Here is a 21029-nt window from a genome sequence, read left to right on the forward strand (position 1 = left end):
CCATGTAATTCTTTTACTAACTCAGCACACATTCCCATGAAACATGGTGAAAGTTACCATAAATATCAGTGTGGAAGAGCTATATGTTAAAAAGGGTTGGTTGAGCAGAAACGCGTCTTTTCCAAAGGCAAATACCACACAAGTAGTTTGGTCCGCTGCAGCATATGGTGACTCATTGATGCGTGGTTTGATATGCATGATGGTCAATAATTGAATTCTCCTCCTTTTCTATGAGTATGTTCAGTGAGCAGTATGAAAGAGTGATTAGGTTTCTGGGTTATAAACTCAAAGCTTATGGGTTCAAATCCTGGGTGAGCCACTGATCTTGTAGCCTTGAGCAAGGTATTTCACCGAGATTGTTCCAGTACAATACCCCCCCTTTAGAAATGAGTGGGAATGTCAGTTGCTAACGGACAAAATCATCAGTCAAATAAAGGAAATTAAGTAGTACAGGTTACATTTAGAGATTCCCACTTTTGGTGTTTGCTTTCAGGGAATAGCTCCCACTTTAAACTACTGATTTTAAGTCAATTCTGGGGTCTAAGCAGGAGGAAGTTAAATGCTACATCCTGTACATTTCAGAGTACAGGGTTAGAAATTAAGTTTTAGAAATAAAAGCTTAAATGCTGCATTTTTTGGAACTGCATAGTAGAATGAGGATATTTCATGTTGAAATAACATTAAATGGCATTAATTAACAGTTGTTAGCAAATCTCTTGTACAACAGTGTGTTTCAAAAGCAACCAAAATGCAAAAGACACACTGGAAGCTAAATGAGGCTCTCCAGAAGAGTGAAGCATGAATCAAACAGATTTGCAAACAAGGGATTGGGATCACCTCTCAGCCAGGTTCCTGTGTAGAATAAACTCAAAACAAGTAGTTCAGTCGCGAGGGGAACAAACCTTGTTTCAAAGTTATTCATATTGATCAAACCAAAATGACTCTCAGAACTTGTAAAGGGGTGTCGTATGAAAATGAACCCTGAAACAGAAACTCGCATCTGGGATGTTCTTTTGACAGCTAACCCTTTTGAGTCAAAGGCAGTAGGTGGCAGTGTTGGACAGTTTCTGCTTCCACATGCCTTTATAGAGGAACTGCAGTCAGCTGCTGCACATTTTATTACAGTGTGCATGAACTTGTACTGAAAGATCTTTGGAGTGCACAGCACAACTGTTGGGAAAAAAAACAGCTAAACCTATAAGTTTATAGAAGTATTCAAAGCCTTGCATCTCTTTGTCAGTACACTAACACTCCAGATACTTTAACATAAGTCATTCTGTAAAATCATCTGTGGGCTTCCCTGAAATATAGGGATTTTTTATTAAAATGTTTAATTCTGTATTATGACAAAAGCAGGCACGGACATTTACTGGAAAAGATGCCAATCAAATATTATCTGCAATTTACTGAAAAGCAAAAATTCCATACAGAGGGCATATAAGAACCAGGAGATTTCACTGAGCTTTACTCATAGAAGCCACTGTTTAAAATTCCATTGAACTTACATTTTCTATATTTTAAAAAGATCCAAGGAAATAAAATTTTAAAAACATGCCAGGGACATAAACATACAACGCAGCGAGCTAATGATGCTTTTGGTTTTGGAAATCTGAATAAATATATATTTCTTTGTATAGAAAACTCTTCGGTAAAATTTTACATGTGTTTTCATAAATGTATGTGGGTGGGGATATTCCAAACAGAAATGGTGCTTATGCCCCACATAATCAAGAGAAGGAACATTCACAACTAGGGTATTGCTGCATTGTTCATTAAAAAGGACATAATACCTTTCCCATTTGCCCAGATAAGTGGAAAAAATGGAAAGGAGACAACATGAGGCATGTCAAAAACCAATGCTAAAGAAAAAGACACAGCAAGCCTCCTCTTTTTTTGTACAACTTTTACTAAAACGGTGCAGACTGCAACCAAACCATTTGAAAACGACAACGCTTGTTTGACAAGGCACTGCTGCCATGAGATAAAATTACTAAAAACGTTTCTGTCAAATAAATGTCACCACATCATTATTTACAGAAGGAAAAAACTGCCAGAAAACTCATGACTTTGTCATAACTAAAAAAAAATGGAAAAGAACCAGAATTATATTTGTATAATAATCAGTGTGCAGCTTTTAAGACCTACCTTATTCCTAAGCTATATGAACCAGTGTTATTCATAGAGGCATTCAAACTGGTTGCGGAAATTTGTGACCATGTGATATGTACTATACGTGATGAAGCTCAAATTTATTTTTGCGTTACAATAAAACTTTCTTAATTAGTAAAAAACTTCCAAATTAAAAAAAAACAATTGTTTTGATGTTTTCTCAACACGAAGGAACTCAATATAAAGTCTAGGGGGTCCCCTAACTTCTTCTGGTTTTTGATGTGTTTAGTTCAAGTTTTGTGTTTAGTTCAATGTTCAATGTTTGAATACTTAAAAACGTTACATAGCCTTGTTTAATAAGCTTTGAACAACCATAGAGTTTAGATGGGCCCAGTGGCCTTCCAACATTTGTTAGTTTCTTTAATTAAATGGGTGAAAGCTGTCACCCTATAGTAACAGTTTATTTTAAAAATATTATTTAAATCAGTTAAGAGTAATGAGTAAACATTATAAATGCAAAGTACCTGCAGTAATGATATTGCCAGACTTTACTTAAATCCGATAAACCTTCAACATGTTGGCATAACCTGCTATGCAACGGCTGAAACAAATCCTTAAAAGCATTGCAACTTTTTGCTAAAAAAAAAAAGAGGAGGAATTATATTTCAACTCTGGAGAGCAAATCTGGGTACGACAGGGAATCATTTCCTATTTCCATACCACACTTGATTTGCTGTAATTCTAATTACCTGTAATGAATCCTATCTGATGATTCAAGGATTCACTGGTGAAAGTCTATGAAACAGAAAGGAGTTCTGAGCCGGGCCCAGCCGCTCCTGAGCCAACTCCTTCGCTACTCCATAGGCACAGTTATAAACAGCAGATAAAACAACCTCAGCCGGACAGACGCCCACGACGTTTTTTATCAAACAGAAACAGTATCTCACAGCTTTTTTGTTGCTGTTGCATGTTGCTCTCTCCCCAGGAGTGATATTACCCAGCAGTGAGTGCTGCCTGTACAGCTGTATTCCCACCTGAAATCCCCTCCCTGTTGAAACAGTGTGAAGCAGGCTGGGATACTAAACAGTGTCCAGGGAAAGCGATTATCAGTAATTCCCCAGGCCCAGAGCACTACTCTTCAGTTCAGCTGCAGCCCTGCTTCTGCAGATCTGGTTATCCAGACGGGGGCAGATGCGTGTGTTTGGATAATACTGCTACCACGTGCAGGTCTTAAAGAAACACTAGCGAGTCATTACTGTTGGGAAGATGTGCGGAAACACAAACTTCTCGTTGGTCGTGAGCGGGGATGGGTATCTGCACGTGAAAGGTGAGACAAATCAAGGAGGGAAAACCAAACCTCCTTTCTGTTGACTTCCACGCTCCCTATTAAATCAACTCGAGAGAGAGATAGAGAGGCCGCGCCTGAGCGTGCCCCTGCTGTACAGCCGGACTGGAGTGTCGGCCGGGGGGAGGAGCCAACACGGGGGGTGGAGAAGCACCCCTCAACCAGCATGCATGCCCCTACCATTAATATGAGTATTTTACACATTATATATACTTCATATATATATACTGAATCTTTCTGCAATGGATATTAATAAGCTCAGGTGGATTCCGGTCAAATAAAAAAAGCCAAATGTATTCACAATGCCGTCCTGCCCCTCCCACCCCGACCCTCAGCCAGGTCTTTTCTCCGTTAACCCTTTTATGGCCTGGATTTTTGATCTGTGTTAAAAAAGAAGAAGAATACATTCACACTTTAAACTAATATTCACACCTGGGTGTTAGAGAGACCAAAGTCAGGCCAGCGCCCACCTCGCTTCGGCTGTCTAATGCTCACTGAACATCTCCGCTTCCTCCTCTGGAAGCCCGAGACTTTTCCTCCTGGCGGGACTTGCAAGTCCCAGCAGGCCCCGGGTGAAAGGCTGGATGAATGGAACCCAGCCCCGATGCGTGCAGAGAACACCAACCGTCTGTCCTTCGGAGCAAGGCGGGCCCAGGCTCAGCCATTTCCTGCCATACCGCAGAAAGTTGCTGATCCCTGCTTGGACTGCAAAGACTATGCAGGTGAATGTCAAACAGACTAGGGTTCATCTACCCTAATGCCAGAGAGTCACTCTATCGACCAGATAACTGCAGTATGTCAAATTTAAATTTGTATAGTACAGTTAGAAAACCTTATTAAAGAGTCCTTTTGTGGACTTTTAATTACTTACTGCTGTGTTTCAATGCATTTACTTTATTTACTTCTTGACGGTTTCTTTTTTTTTTACAGTGCCTATGGGTAGTTGTCATGAAAAGCATCCTATAGAAAGAGGTCTGACAGATATGGTTGTAGTTTAATGTCACATGGTGCATACAGTAAATATTTTTGCACATGAGTAATATTTTACTACACATTACAGTCCCGACCCCAAATAACATTTGTGTCATGGAAGCAACATGCTGGTGTAACTCCTGGCCTCCTCCCCCAGTGAACTAATAATCCCAGACGTCCATCATGGTCTCCCTAAACCACCAGTGGCCGAGGAAGAGAAGAATCCTGCAGAAGCTCTGACTGTTAACACTGTTGCCTCTGCACACAGTCCAGCTGACTCAACAGATGGAGCAGTGTTGGATTCGAAACGGGATGTGCAGCCTCGAGAACAGATTCAGAGCCCCCAAATCTGTCCTGCTCTCATTCTTCACCATTTCGGGCTGAGCACACCGGAGGGCCATTTCAGATTTCCAGAATTCTTCTTCATAAATAAATACATAAATAAAAAATAAATAGAAAATAAATAAGCAAGCATAAGAGAGGGCTTGAGCCTCCTCTAGACCACCTTCATGCTGGAGTGGCAAATGAGGATTTATGCTCTGGTGCTTGGGAGATATACACCCACTAATCCATCACAGCCTCTTCCCAGCTCTGGGGCAAACACCTGCGTAAACTCACATATGCATGAACTATACCTACCTTTCTTCCCAACCTCACACTGCAGAGGTTAAAAGGCTGGTAATGTCTAAACTGTCCAGCTCATATTTTCAGAGGGTTACCTGCTTATAAAAAAAAACATCCCCGTTCAAGAAGGAGCCATTATAAATCAGAGGACAAATCCAGTCAGGCTCTATGCTTCCAGAACCAAAAAGACTGAACAAGTCCACTGTGTCCCTGTACTGTACTTATGGCCTGGTCAGGAAACCACAAGCTACCTTAAGTCATCACCCTTGTGGAAACCAGTTTAAATTGTATATCATTAACACCAGAGCAGGCCAACAACACAACATGAACTACAGATCTTTTGCACTGGTCCTGAAACAAACAGCATTGTTTTTCCTCAGAAAGTTATGGAAATATGTTCTAAGATGTGGTAAAGGGAATGTGTACAGAGAACGAACCACCTCTTCTGCAGTCGACATCAGAGGAAGCACGTGTCTGTCATGGGGAATATGAATCTTACACTACAGAAGTCATGGATCTGTACATGTACCAGGTAGAAGATAACGCACCAGCCATGCAACTCCAGCCAATATTTAAGAAATATTGGCATATGTATTTAGACAATGGAACGAGATTTTTTGTGCAGTTTTTGCTTTTGAATTTTTATCGCCTCAAGTCTTCCATCCAGTCCCATTCAGTGAGTCATGGAGCGATCTGACTGACAGCAATTCGGAGGTCTTGTGACTCAACCTAAATCCCACAGGAGTTTGTATTAAAGTCCACCTGGGTCAAATGCCAGCTAACAACACCTGGGACCCACAACTCAGCCTACCATACTACAATACCTAGTTAGAAACATCAAAGTTTATCCTTCTATTAAACCTCTATTTGATTTGAAATGGGAAGCTACTGCCCCTCCAGTATTTCTGCAGTTCGCACGGTGCTACACGCAGCTAGGCGCCCAGGAGCTGAGGTGAGCTGTAACCTGAGACCAGGCAAACTGCTGTGCTCTGCAAAACGCCCTGAATCAGCAACTCGAGAGAAGAGGGAACAGACCGGGGACAGCGAAAGCCCCAGGGTTCCCAACGCCGCTTCTTCCAGAACAGAAACAAAGGGAGAAAAACCTCCAAAGAATCTCTGTGAGATCAAGAAAACAAAGAAGTGAGTAAAATTGTTACTGTATTGAGCTGGGCCTGCTGGGATACTGAGATGAAATGAAGTGAAATGGAATGAGCAAGAGTGCCCCCTTGCAGGTCTGGCAGAGGAGGAGAGCTGCCTAGGAGGGACACCACTCCACTTTGGTGAAGGGTCCTGCCTCTACCAGAGATTTATACCTGGCCAAGAGCTCAGTCCAGTCTGGACACAGAGATAAGCACACTCCACTGGTGGCTATCCTTTTCTACGTGCGGGATAGCTATTGAGATAAGTCTATGAAACTTCCAAATGTCACGCTACTAATACAGCAGTTTGTTTATATACACGCACAAGCATATATGGGAGAGTGCTGCTTTACTTGTTGTTGGAAGAATATGACTGATGTCGAGTGCTTCCATGTCTATGATAGTTGTGGGCTGTCACGCCCTTTCTAATACAGTGTCGCTGCAAATGCAAATAACATAAGATCATAAGTAACGACAGCGTGCGACATCTCCTGCTACTGAGAGCCCCAGGGCTGACTTCGCTGACCCACAGGGGTGGTAACAAGAGCGCTGGAGACATGCAGTTCAGCGTACACCTTCTTACCTCCTGTATCTGCTAAATTGTGACAGACACTCAAACCTGCACGCAGGCCACAAACATCACCTCAAATTAACAGGAGTTCTCACAACAAGGCCAAGCTGGGTGTATTACCTAACGTATATACAGCACAGTCCACCAATCAGAGCTCGTTAACTACCCTCTTCCCCGTGGCACACCCCCTCCCTCATCAACCCCCGAGCCATTTCTGAAATCACAACCCCCACGGGATCCTTTGGTCAAAAGATCGCGCTGGCTCCTCGCCCACCCACAAAGCGAGCAACTTGAACTTTAAAGCGGCGTCCCCGTTCAGTGTCCTCCCTTTAATTACCGTGGGTCCCCTTTCTTCGAGACCTTTGATTGCTTACCACAAATGTCGAGCCTTTTGTTTGCTTACTCAGAAATTAAGATTTAAAAATAATACTTAAGAAAATAGCATTACAACAAGCGGGTAAGCGTGCAGCTCTGACCCCCCAAAAAAATCTACTTAGCCATTGTTTTTCGGTTGTTAAGACACAGACATGGGGGGAGGGGGGGGGTGGAGGAGAAAAACACCTCGGAGAGCACGACAGAGTGCGCGAGACCCACGCTGGCACAAAGTGCCGTACAGTGCTCCCAGCGAAGCCTGGCCCCCCTGCCTGCCTCGCCCTCCTCCTCTCGCTTCCCCACTGCTCCGCCCGTTCGCACCGGACACCCGGGACCAGGACGCGAGGTGGCCGGAGGGGCTCAAGACACACAACCTTTGAAAAAACACGGAATGATGTCACACCGAAGCTAAAGTTCTCAGGATTCGTGGAATTGCATGGTTCATGTGTGAGTGCGCGCGCGCGTGCGTGTGTGTGTGGAGTCTTGATCGATTTTCATCCTTCCCTTCTTCGCGTTCCTCTCCGCAGTCCGTCCCTCCGTTCGGAAAGTTTTTAGGCCTCCGTCTGTCGGTAGATCAGGCTGGGCTTTCCTTTCTTCCTTCCCTCCTGCTCCCTCTTTCGTCCTTCCACCCTCAGGATCTGAATGAAGTTGGCTGGGCAGCTTTCGGTTTTGACTGCAGGACAAGGTTTGGGCGACGTGGCGCAGTGCCGCCCCCCACTGGCTACTCGATCACCATGCAGCGAGGCAGGTGCTGTGAATAGTACTTGAAGAGTTCAGCCGTGGCCCCAGGGCAATTGGTCAGCTCCAGTTCCTCCAGGTCCTGCAGCTGGATGAGGCCGGACAGGCCCGTCGTGGTGAGCAGAGGACAGCCTGAGACAGAAAGGAAGAGCGAGCTTGCGAAAATCGGGTCCCTCTGAGGAAGGCAATTAAGAACTAAACCTCTCTCTCCTCCTACGCAAACATCTGTACACGCATTAAGGCCTTTTAAAGACAATTTGAAAGTAAGATTTTGGGGTTTTCTAAGGAAGTTCTGCCATTTACTATCCATAAAATCTGTAGGGTTTCTTTCTAGAATTTCATATAAAAAAAGATCACGAAGGTACTTTACGCTGCAGGGATAAAAAGGTAGTTTAGGCCGAGTCTTTCATCTCTGAAAGCTCAGAGATGAGACACAGATGAGGCAACACGTACCTGCGAGAGACAAGAGGCGCAGACTCCTCATTCCGAATAGATGCTGCAAACCAAAATCTTGCACCTGAAAAGAAGGAAAACGGAGTGGTGACCACTTTGTGTACAGAACCCTAAATTGGACAGAAGGCAGACTTTTGGCAAAAAAAAATGTATCGCTGTCTGACAGAGAATGGTATTACATTTGCCCATCCATCTTAAATGGTGAAAATAATACAAATCAATTACTAAATGGAAAAAATGAGAGAATGCCACAGAAAAAAAAACATACCTTCCAGTTGTGCAGATCAAAAAGTCAAGTTGCTTTTATACCTGTATCCATCTAGATAAACATGAGCACTGTGGCCCTTAATCAGCTTCATGAATGGGATGTTTGCACAGTTTGCCAATACTGCGGGGTAGAGCAGTTAACATATCCAGTCAGCTCGGGTCTTCCAATCACATGGCATTCCTCAGCTGGCAGTTAGGGAATGTCATGTAATTGGAAGACCCTTGAGGAAGACTGGACGAGCAGGACAGCTTTCCTATCTGAAATGATGGACAAAGGTTCTTGATGGACATACCTGGCAGCACCACCTCAGGTAGAGACTGCGCAGAGAAGACATGGTGGATAGGTATCCCAGCCCTGTGTCCGTTATCCTCACGCACCTGCCAAGACAACCACGGGTCAGCCTGCCAGATGTGCAATTACTCTGCAGAGAAGTGCAAACTGTGTAGCACAAAATAAAGATTAAGTTTCCACACTGTTTTTCTTTTTCCAATGTTCCATTGTATTTTCTTAACATTTCCACATAAAATGACACAAACCCAGGAGGTAGAAGAGATTATATGTAAATATGCATATCTACATGCTATACTGCTAATGGGGTTGTGAAATGGAAAACATTGATTAATGTCCAATTCCATAATTCATGGTGATTGCATGCTCTTGCAAAACACCCCAGACCCTAACCCTAAGCTTGAAAGGTCTTCTCTGTAAGATACATTCATGTACAGTAGATGCATTCTATAACCTATGTCTTGCAGCCGGAACAGTCCATCCACCTGTCCAACATAAGCTCCTCCAGCAGCTGGTCCACCTGTCCAACACAAGCTCCACCAGCAGTAACAGCTGGCCCACCTGTCCCAACACAAGCTCCACCAGCACTAACAGCTGGCCCACCTGTCCAACACAAGCTCCACCAGCAGTAACAGCTGGCCCACCTGTCCAACACAAGCTCCACCAGCAGTAACAGCTGGCCCACCTGTCCAACACAAGCTCCACCAGCAGTAACAGCTGGCCCACCTGTCCAACACAAGCTCCACCAGCAGTAGCAGCTGGCCCACCTGTCCAACACAAGCTCCACCAGCACTAGCAGCTGGCCCACCTGTCCCAACACAAGCTCCACCAGCAGTAACAGCTGGCCCACCTGTCCCAACACAAGCTCCACCAGCAGTAACAGCTGGCCCACCTGTCCAACACAAGCTCCTCCTGCAGCAACAGTTCACCCACCTGTCCAACACGAGCTCCTCCAGTTTGTGCAGGTCACAGGCGATGTACTCCAGGGCCATGTCGGTGATGCGGGGGCACCAGGAGAGGTCCAGGCTGCGCAGCTTCCGCAAGTTCTCCGCCACCAGCTCCACCCCGTCATCGGTGATCTTGGAGCAACCGGACAGGCTGAGCGAGGTGAGGTTGGGCAGGCTGTGCACCATGTTGACCACGCCGTGGTTGGTGATTTCCCAGCAGGAGTGGAGCCGCAGGGTGTGCGTGGTGTAGCCCTGCTTGGCAGTGAAGTAGGCCATGGCAGTGTCGGTCACGTGGTAGGCCTGCAGGCTGAGCTCCGACAGGTTGGGCAGCAGCTGGGAGATGGCGGCGATGGCGTCGTCCGCCACGTTGATGCAGTCGCTGACGCTGAGCGAGGTGAGACGCGCGTTCAGGCTGGACCACAGCCCTGCCTCCGTGAAGTCATTGCAGCCTGAGAGCTCCAGGTGCACCAGGCCTTGCATCTGCTCCAGCATCACCTGCATGGGGACAGACACAGAGGGGCAAGGCAGACCCACTCAGTTATAAGGCATTGGCACATTACTGCTGCTTTTACCAACTGCTACTGGGATTTATGGAATATCTGCTCAAACGATAATCACTTGTGATTTAAAACCCAAATCATAAATGCAAAAGACTTATATGGTACTTTCAAAGGCTCAGATTGAGGACACAGAGGGTGGTGAGGGTAGAGGGAGTCTTGGAGTGCCACTGTGAAGCTGCTCCTTCTGTTCTGGAGGAGAAATGAGGTACATCTCGCTCTCGGTGGACCCTGTGATGGATTCTCGTACCGCTCGTGCTACCAACAATCAGACAAGCCAGAGCCTCTGGGAGGAAACACACCTGTTTCCTCAAGCTGTTTCTAAATGCATTTCCCATCCTCACCTCCGTGTCTCAAGCAGCAAAGACACCAGCACTTGGTCCTCCAAACCTTCATGTTTAAGTCAATTCTTTTGAAAAAGTAATTACTGCCTGTGGAACACACTGAAGTAAGAAGCATTGAAGGCTATGCTTGTCATGGCACAATTTTTTATCTACTACAAACACATGAGCTAATCTCTTATCAGTATGCTACACCAATATGAGTACAACCAAGATTTAGTTATTTTAGTTATATCTACAGTCTTTTTACATACATCACGTATAAGAAAAATTGCACACTGTACACCTCTTGGTTGGATATTCATACTTCTAACAAGCTGTACCCCTGGAGAACAGTGCAGTAGTTTTTAAACTAAACATCTCTTTGAGAAGACTTCCTTCCTCGCTTCTTGATATTTGGTATTCATCAAGTAAAATAGATGCAGGTGAACGGAGACAGCCAGGTGTGAGGAGAGATGCAGAGGTGTGAAGGCAGGGTGGGTTCGAGCCCCACTGAGCCCTTCGCTTCTGCATCGACTTGACAAACCTAAAGCAGGCAGTACTGGGCATGAAGCAAACGGACTGCTGTGGGCTGGGGACATGCATCAATGGATGGGTCTGATTGTCACCCTGACAAAAGCTTTGAGGAGCTCCAGTACCCTGTGGGCTATCACCTGCTTCCCCCCTGAAGGACCTGAGGAGAGCCAAAAGACTCCCAGCCTTCACTGGGTCATAGGATACAGTTTCTATACTTAACTGGGTGGGGACTGCTTAGCCCCAGTAATATTGATAGAGTAATGTTCAATACATTTCTTTCAAAACGTGGTTTTTCTGTCCCTGAACAGCAGGAATCGAGATTGCAATGTCTAAATAGGACTGAATTTAAGGAAAAAGATGTACAACTTATCTTTCATTTCAGAATGACAGCATTCAGAGATGGCTTTTCCTTGGAGTAACAAAAAAAAATCATTGCTTGAAAGCAAAATCTTTCATTAGCAGGAAATTGAAAAAAAAACATCTAAAAAAGACTCCTGTTTATCTTTGTGCTCTTAAATAGGAAGCTGGGGCACGATTAGCCTCAGTCATAATGATGTTTTCAGCATAGATGCGAGGGGATTGTTTTAATCCTAATTAAAAAGCTAGCCTGCAGCAAATTCTGTATCTGCAATTCCCTGTGCCCATTACACGCCTGTATATATTTAGAAATAGCATTCCAGCAAAAATCTACACTACCTAGGATTAAAATAGTCACTGATAAAAATATGTGAAATAGATTTTCACTGAACGGCTTCTATTCAATTCAATGAACTGCTTTTTAATTTGAAAGAAAAAGGTTAGCCTTTCCAAAGTTGCACAAAGGCTGATTAAACGTACAGTTGGCATTTCAGCTGTCAGTTAACTTTAATATTAAAGTTAAACAATGCTCACATCATTGTGTTACAGGTATTTAGTACTTCATGCCTCTCAAACAGCCCAGAGGTCTGTCAGTAAAGGGACCGAGGTGAATATATTATTTCTAGGACACTTCCAAGATCTTACTGAAATCCTTTGGTTCCAGCTTCCAAGGCTCACAAAGAGAAGAAACAACCCTGACTGTCGATGAGGTAAACGACACACTCGTGATCTCATTTGACTCCCATATGGCTGATGACAAATTACACACCTAACCTCTGCACTCCAGGTTTGCTACTAAGGAGAAGAATTCTGAATATATCGTGTTCACTAAAAACAATTATAACTAACATGAAATCAATCAATGGAACAGTTGCTGCCTTGGACTTTTCTAGGCCCGGCTTGGCCGTTTGTTTCCTTATCCTGTGATCGAGTGCTCTCTCCATTGGATACCCAAGCCAGCCATTCCTGGTGCGACAGCAGGAGCTCAGAAAAGTTACCTTTTGCAGGAATATGACACACAGCAGACACAAGCCAACAATCTTTCGGCTCGGTATTAGCTATCTGCTGGACAGGAGGAGCGCTGCAGCACAGCCACTCTGCTAGGACGCCTGAGAGAACAACCAGTTTTTGACAGCCAGTTTTTGATGTGGAGGAGTTCCAGGACCCTGTGGGGTCTCACCTGCTCCCCCCTCCCCTGCACAACCTCAGCAGAGCCAGAAGACACCCAGCCTTCCCTGGATCCCAGACTCCAGTCTCTGTTCTTAACTGTGCAAACTCTTATGTTTCAGGGCTATGTTTCAAAAAGCCGATAAAATGAACAAGAACAGGACTTGAGTTCTGGCAACATCACTGAATTCAAAGGACTGTCAAAGAGATAGGCAATAGCAATCCATTTTAACGTAGCAGAAAAAAAGATTCAGAATTGCATGGGTATATACAGCACATGCACGTATAGATACAGTATATTAATTGACTATGGCACTGGTAAGTCTTCTTTATATCTGTGTTGACTTCAAGCATGACCAGATTGACAGCAAATGAAACTGAATGCTACTCAAATGCTGACAGAACTCCTCCCTAATGATTGCATCTGTGGTCTCAGCTGGCTCTCCGTGGCACCTTCCAGTCATCCCTATTTACTGAAACACAAGCCACAGCCAAAACTGCAGAAGGGAACGCAAAGCACCTTTGGAGTATTTCTCACTTTACTGAGCAAGACAAGCCGTCAGATGTGGGGAAGTGGTGCCAGGGTTGGACGCTGAAACTTGTGTTAACGAGCAGGGAAAGGGCGCCTCTACAGATAAAACTGCAATCGATTTAAAAAAATACAGAAACAAGAAGGAAGGGAGAAGGTTTGATATTGATCTGTCAAAAAATCTCTCAGACATGCATGGAAAAACAATTCAATTAAAGACTAAACCCTCAGACTCTTTCAGGGGGAACTCAAAAATATGTGGAAAAATATGAGTCTTTCCACACAGACTATTATTTCAGTACCTCCAGTTCTTGCAACCATATGTTCCCTTGAAGCTATCGCAGTACCGAATTCTCAAACCAAATCGTTCTCAAACTAGAAAATACATTCTGCTCCATTATTTGCATGGTAAAAAGGAAGCTGTAATTCTTGTTATTTTAAATCTTCAGCTTCCCGATAGAAACTCTTCCAACCAGGTAAACGATAGCAAATCCCTCTGAATGGAAAAAACAATGCCACAGTGGTTGAACCTGTAATCGGTGCTGGCACCTGAGTGTTCACTGGTACAAGTGCTTGCTCCAAGCCCTAGCTAGCTATGGGTGTCGTACCCGACTCAAGGCTGCCAGCGGTAGGGATGTGATTCGTGGATAAGAACTCTCACAGGATAATAATGAAAATAATAATAATAATAATAATAATAATAATAATAATAATAATAATAATAATAATATAGGGCTTTTCTGGACACTCCACTCAAAGTGCTTCACAGGTAATGGGGATCCCCTCCACCACCACCAGTGTGCAGCCCCACCTGGATGATGTGACAGCAGCCATAGTGCACCAGTACACTCCCCACTCACCAGCCATCAGTGGGGGACAACAGAGTGATGAAACCAGTTCAGAGATGTGGATAATTAGGAGGACATGATTGGTAAGGACCATGGGAAATTTGGCCAGTATGCCGGGGTTACACCCCTACTCTTTTCAAGAAACGCCCTGGGATTTTTAATGACCACGCAGCACCAGGATCTCGGTTTTACGTCTCATCTGAAGGACGGCACCTTTTTATGGTACAGTGTCTCCGTCACTATACTGTGGCATTAGGACCCACGTAGACCGCAGGGTGAGCACCCATGCTGGTCCCACTAACACCTCATCCTCAGCTTTCCCAGGAGGTCTCCCATCCAGGTACTGACCAGGCTCACACCTGCTGAGCTCCAGTGGGCTGCCAGTTGTGAGCTCCAGGTTAATATAGCTGCTGGCAGAACCCCCTATGACCCTTCTGCATGCCCGCAGGCTTGAAGTGACATCAGTGAGGGGCACGCTGCTCCTCAGACCAGCACTGCTCCTCTTCTAAGTCAGTGAGGAAGTCCAAGCTGATGAGGACATGAATGAGCCACTGGACAGGAGCACAGGAACTCAGGCAAAACCAGCAAGTCCAAACAGCATGGGTACACAGCAAGAAATAATTTTCATTTTTTTCTAAAAAGAACAATAATTGATTAGAAGCCCTCACCTCCAGACCTGCATCTGTGATGGTGGACCTCTTGAGACTGACTGACTTGACGCCCTTCTTGGACAGAGGGTAGTTGTCGATGAACTCACAAATGTCCAGGTCGGAGACGCCCACCAGGCAGAAAGACTGGAAGCCCCTCAGGGCAAAGGCCTGCAGGCTCACAAACTCCTTCTCCCCATTGGGCAGGATGGTGTAGAGTTCCTTGGCGTGCAGGATGGGAGTCACGCCTTCCCAGAACTTGGGCTGGTACAGCACCTTTCTCCAGGTCTTGCACACCTGGGCCAAGACGCACTTCTCGGCTGTGGTGAAGTACCACAGCAGCCGGTTCAAGACCTTCTCGTCCAACACCAGCTGCCTCTCCAGGCAGGTCTTGGACAGTTTCCGCCGGGGGGGCTGGTCACAGGTGGGTGAGCCGCTGTCGGGGTCGGGGCTGAGCAGGGAGGCCGCGGTGGACAGCGGCTCCATGTGGTAGGGAAGGCTGGGCGGAGGCAGGATGGTGGGCACCGAGGAAGACTGGCACAGGCGGTTCTTGGCTGCAGGCGTCCCTTTGGTGATGCTGGCAGACCCCAGGCCATTGGGGGGGAGCTTGACCAAGCCGTTCCTCGGTACGCAGGGTGACTTGAGATCATTGGGAGTGGACATCTTCAGCATGGAGAGCTGCAGAGAGGGGAGAAAGTGCACAGGCAGAGTGGTCAGCTGACAGCATCTCCCAAAGGAGCCAAGGCACCGCACACGTCCTGCAAAACGTTTAAGATTCCAGATTAGAAACATCCAGAAACGGGAAATCAAACCCTCAGGTTTGGATGCCTCTTCCTGAGGAGCCTCCAGACCGAACGTGACAGGCCGGATGATTTCAGAGGACAGGGAGAGAGTGACGTCTGCTGTTCTGGCAGCACGCTATCCCAGCTCAAGCCGGCACCAAAATAAACCTGCCTATTTAAGGCCGGTCTGCGAAATAGGTGGATGTAAAGATAGAAAAAGTCCCACGTGTCAATCGTTCGCAAAATCACAATCCCATCTAAAATGGCCAAATCAATGTCACCATATGTGATTAAACTGTCAGCATTAGGGACTTGTGAAATGAAAGACAGGAGCCAGAGGGGGTGAGAGCTCCTGATACCAGGGAACACACCAGTCTTTGGGTGGCACTGCCAAGAGCTCTCTCTGATTGACAGACAGGCTGGCTAAAGCATCGTTGTGAGAATGACTTCTAATAGTCCGTCTTTACTGTCACACTGGCAGGCAAATGTTGTGAAGATATGAATATCAGGAGCTCAGAGTCCTGCAGCAATGCAAGGCCTGCATTACTGAGCACAGACTTTAATGATACAGTAAGTGGTCATATGGGAACATGCAGAACTGCTTCTTAATTTAGCTCTCATCCTATTTTAAACCACACGGCGTAGAGCACACAAAAGGAGGAGAATTCTGTGTTTTCATTTCCATGTTTCCTAGAGAATGTGTGCTTTTTTGTCTCTTAAAAGAAAAAGAAAAAAAAACATTTTGGATTTTAAAACAGAAGAAAGGGGCAGGAGGGTGTTTCCAGCTACACAAGTTGCGATGGGACAAACTGGCACATTGGCTTCACAAGCCTAAAGCCATGTTCCAAGAGGGCATCAGAGTGAGGGGAGACAGTCGGCCTGGACCAGCATTCCAGGCTGGGAGTCCTCCGGGAGAGCACGATGGACTCTGGGATAGCCCAAGAGGAAAGGGAATTCTGGGTAACATGAGCCGCAGAGATCCCCACTGTCCCGGTGCCAGTACCACAGTACCTTCCACTGATTGGGTCCGCTTGGTGTAAGGACAATACTGCAGAGAGCCGAGTCCATCACTCATCTCTCATAGGAGGGCACAAGGACTGCACTTTCCAGGACCAAGTGGTAAAATACTGTACATTGGGGATACTTTTTTGTTATGATTGTATGTCTTTTTAATTTTTTTGGTATCACTCCAATTCAGCATCAATGCAAAGATGCGCACCTCTTTGTAAGAACTGTCTAATGTCACTATTCATCCTGCAAAGCAACGCAGCCACCTGCCCTGGGGCAAACACAGGTTCGAAAGTCTCCTCTGAAAGTCATTCACACACATGACTCGGGGATGTCATGGAAGTAACTTTGCTTGAACGTGTTGCGGGCGGAACCTTTGAGCTGGATGCTGAAGAATCATATATGGCTTGTATACAAAAAAGTAAAATCTCATTTTCATGACACTTTGCATGCCCCACATATGTGGTTAGCTGAAGTTAATGCAAAGCAGGTGCAGTTTACGGAAAAAAAAAACAATTGTGAGCTTTGAAAATTAAACCAGGGTCCTTGTGCATTCCGCTGAATGCTTCTATAGCTTAAAAAAGAAAAGCTAATAAAGAAATGCGACTGTTTTATGCAGAGATTTATCTTAGAGAACACATACTGTACTGTATACTGTACCGAATAAAGAGACTCGCTATTACACTGATCTTCAGCACAAATTTCAATTGGGAGCTTCTCCCTCACCTTTCTGACTGTCCGCTAGGACCTGGTAGCTCATTTGTCGATAGTGTATCTTCTGGGGGGGGGGGGATGATCGTAACAATCCATCTGCAATTATGTAACACAGAAGTTCTGCCTGGTTTAGGGATCGTGTGTATTTTCACATCCGCCTGCTCGCGGCGAAACAACGCTCGGTTCGCGCTACAAGCAAAAAAAAAGACTAAAGGCGGACAGTTAACTGGACGCTTTAATTCAGCCTTTATTTGAAACATAAACGTATACACTTTTGCTCGGGGCGACGTTACGCGCACAATAATTACCCGATTTAAATGTCTTTCGCGTTGGTAAACGAAACACGCTTTACCTAATGGTCCCTTCTCCAGCCTCGAATTTAGCTGTACAGAGATGTACAGTATCTTCATGTTTAGAATAAAACAGCTAGCATAATTGGTGTTACATAATGCAGCTGAAGTACCGTTTAAACATTGTCCATTACAGCTCCAAATGCATTTTCAATACAAATGAAGGTGGGCACATGCACGCTGAACATCCACGTTTTATTCTTTTGGAAATGTCTTGCTAGATTGCTGTCTTAACCCGAGTTGCAATTCCTATCTATACATTAACCAACAGAGCGGAAAATGACATGAAATTCTGGAGTCTATCGAAGCCGCATTGGTACAGCATGTCATTATGATCAGAGAAAGCATACCCCCCCGGAAAACACAAACCTTAACCCATTCACAGCAAAACATCGACAGACGTGTCTCCATACTGTCGCTAAGACCTTCACCTTCATGACTTAGAGGTGTATTCGAATTAGGTCTGTCTTTGTTTTACCCTTTGTCACAGACCTCAAGTCCAAGCAGTACAGATGAGGTGATGTCCTGCACTCGCAGCGCCGAGATCAGCAGCTGCTTCTTCAAAATCAAGGCTCAGAGCAGCCATTCTGGGATTGATTGCAAGGCAAACTGTGGAAATTACACGAATCCCTTACCTTCACAATATCCCGCTTGTTTCCGGTGTCCGATGAGTTTTGTATCTTTTATCTCCTGCCTTTAGATCGATTCGAAATCGCCATGTTATAGGCGCCCATCGGGAATAGCGGGGATAATGTTATTCATCATGTTTCATCCAACGGGAGAGGCTGAAATCAAGCATAGCGGGGAAGAAAGTGCAAATAATTACAATGGATATCTCACTACATACACACACTGCCCGATTTCCAGCCTCTAAAATACATCCCCATCCAGCAGCAGCAGCATTCATTCCCGAAAAGGCTGCGAGCCGAACCCAACCCATTGACAACAGCCGAACACTGACCAGCCCACTCTTAAAGCTGCAGTATTCCCTTCCACCAAAACACGGCTTCCCGAAACCGAACCCGCCTGTGTTATTCTTGCATTGGTCCGTTATATTTTTCATTACCCATACTGACATGCTGACGGAAAAAAAAAACTCTCTGGAATCACAATAAATGAAATAACTGTTCAATTCCATGTTTATTCTCCTTCGAACGGGTTCTGAACGTTGGGCTATTTCAGTTCTTACGCAGCTCTGCTGACAAGTATTATATTCGCAGCATTTGCAAACTATCTTAATGATCATATGATCTGCTTCGTCCGCTTGTGATTTAAAATGACTGCCAGGCTTTTTGTACACATACATACATTTAACATCAAACTCCACGGGTCTCCCCTTCTGCATTTAGATTTAGAAACCAAAGAAAGGCAAATAACACCTTTTATCCTCTATTTCTCTAATTAAATAAGACAGAACCTCTAGCTTGTAGCCACAGACAAAATATCCAGTGCCACATTCAAACCTTACAGCTCTTGAAACCACAGACTCAAGAGGATGGCTCACTATAACCAGTGTACACTAGTGAAATACATCCTAGGCTAGAGAACCCCTTTAAGTCTGCTATCAAGGTGCAACAGAAGGCAAAGTTATGTATGGTTGCATTCCCCCTATTCACTTTATGATAACAGCAACAAAACTGTTCTTTAACTTTGCATCAGTTGAAGATGTACTCCTAAACAGTGGGAATGTGATTAAGAGGTTTACCTCCTATCCTACAGGAATCTCCCACCTGAAACTCCGAAGATATTTGTTCACTGTGAAACTTTGCTGTTGTTATTTCCTGAACCATTCTTGGTTCAAAAACTCATTACACTCTCCAGATCATGATGTTGTGCACGACACAATACCTCGGCAATGCCTGGTGTCATTTGGAAATTCATGCAGGCCTACGGAGAAGACATTCTGCATGTAGTAAACTAGTCATGGGCTCTTGATTTAAGCTCAGGAGGTGTTGTGAACTGAGACGCATTATTGGTAAAAGCAGTGTGTAATTACTGTACATGGCTGAATTTCCCATTAAAAAGTCAATCATTACATTGCCACACTCAAGTGAAAAGTGATTTTAAAAGGCAGGCTTGATATGCGTACAAGAAAAATCAGGACCACTTACCACCACTTACAAACTGAAGGTCTTAGGTTTAGCATGTAAAAATCTAACAATGAACAATATTGTGTCCTTATAAAACATTTTGGATCAGAAAGACACTTCCCACAATCCATAATCTAGACTTTTGTACAGTACATATATACAGTTTATAATGTTCAGATAATGCAGATATAGATACAACACATGGAATATTGCCACCAGAAACTTGTCCAAAAGCTATTCAAAACAATCAATTCCAGCGACAACACTTTGCTTGAAATCCCATTGTTTCTACCCCTGCAGAAAACATTTATATTCATCCCACTGTCCCAGAATGTTCTGTGTGACAATGAGCAGAGACCTCTGTGTGGGAATTTGCAGTGGAGCACAAATATCAGAATGTCCACACAAGCTCGCCTGCTCACAGCACTATGTATGCCACACTTCGCTGTCCCTGAAGGAGTGAAAAAATTCAATACCAGGCTAAGCCTAAGAAATAAAAGAAATGTCAAATTTAAACACTATTAAACACGCTATTTTCACATGAGCCTCCTTGAGGCAAAATGTTCTCGTAAAGTATGCACTATTTACTTTTCAAGGGGCCTGCAGGATCCAGTATAAAAACATTACAGTCTTAGGGGTTACTTGACAATTAAATTAATAATATTTATGGAATACTACACTGTCACACTGGCAGGCAAAGTCTGGTGTGTGTCTATTTTTTGCACCCTGACATAATACAGTACATAAGCACCAATATTTTTTGTGGATAGATTTCAAAAAGATCCTGGACAATGCAATTGGGATGAATTGTGCATCTGTATATGAGACCACAAATATAGCACAATGGCATGAGGCCATGTCATACGAAAGATATGTGTTTGAGTGCTTTCCTTGGAAACCCTGAGCATCAGGCTTCAAAAAGCAACTCTGCAGAGGATAATACTGAGGTCTTGTACTGTTTCCACAGTGTGCTGTACACCCTTAAGGCTTCCAGGCAGGTGTACGGGCTCTCTGTATCTTAGACACAAGAACAGACGTCAGTGTGGGCATCTTGCATCTCTTGTATTTAACTGAATCAGCTCTCTGGAGAGCCGACTGCTACTCGGTGAAAATGACATATAATGAACTCCAAACATAGAGACACCCGAGCTCACGATACCTGAGAAGGCAAATTGCATTTGTGTTCATCTGCTTTTGTCACATTTGTATCCGTGAAAGGAATATGCGTTCATGCAAACGTTTGCAGTGCTAAAATGGCATTATGCTTTGCACCAATTCAGGGGAGCGTGCTCTCGAA

At 44.7% G+C, this 21029-nt stretch overlaps 1 protein-coding gene across 2 annotated transcripts in view; it reads right to left on the reverse strand.

The window, feature by feature from the left end:
- Nucleotides 1–4332: 4332 nt before the first annotated feature.
- Nucleotides 4333–21029, reverse strand: part of fbxl16 (F-box and leucine-rich repeat protein 16) — a 28102-nt gene continuing 11405 nt past the window's right edge. For both annotated transcript variants that reach the window (XM_015360414.2, XM_006637166.3), the window contains exons 2-7: nucleotides 18278–18427; nucleotides 14810–15466; nucleotides 9813–10321; nucleotides 8884–8968; nucleotides 8324–8387; nucleotides 4333–8002 (exon numbers count right to left, since the gene is read on the reverse strand). In XM_015360414.2, coding sequence (XP_015215900.1) covers nucleotides 7854–8002; nucleotides 8324–8387; nucleotides 8884–8968; nucleotides 9813–10321; nucleotides 14810–15460 — 1458 coding nt within the window. In that variant the 5' untranslated portion in view covers nucleotides 15461–15466; nucleotides 18278–18427 and the 3' untranslated portion in view covers nucleotides 4333–7853. The remainder of the gene's footprint in view (nucleotides 8003–8323; nucleotides 8388–8883; nucleotides 8969–9812; nucleotides 10322–14809; nucleotides 15467–18277; nucleotides 18428–21029) is intronic.

Source organism: Lepisosteus oculatus, chromosome 19, assembly GCF_040954835.1.
Source record: "Lepisosteus oculatus isolate fLepOcu1 chromosome 19, fLepOcu1.hap2, whole genome shotgun sequence".
In the NCBI taxonomy this organism is placed as follows: domain Eukaryota; kingdom Metazoa; phylum Chordata; class Actinopteri; order Semionotiformes; family Lepisosteidae; genus Lepisosteus; species Lepisosteus oculatus.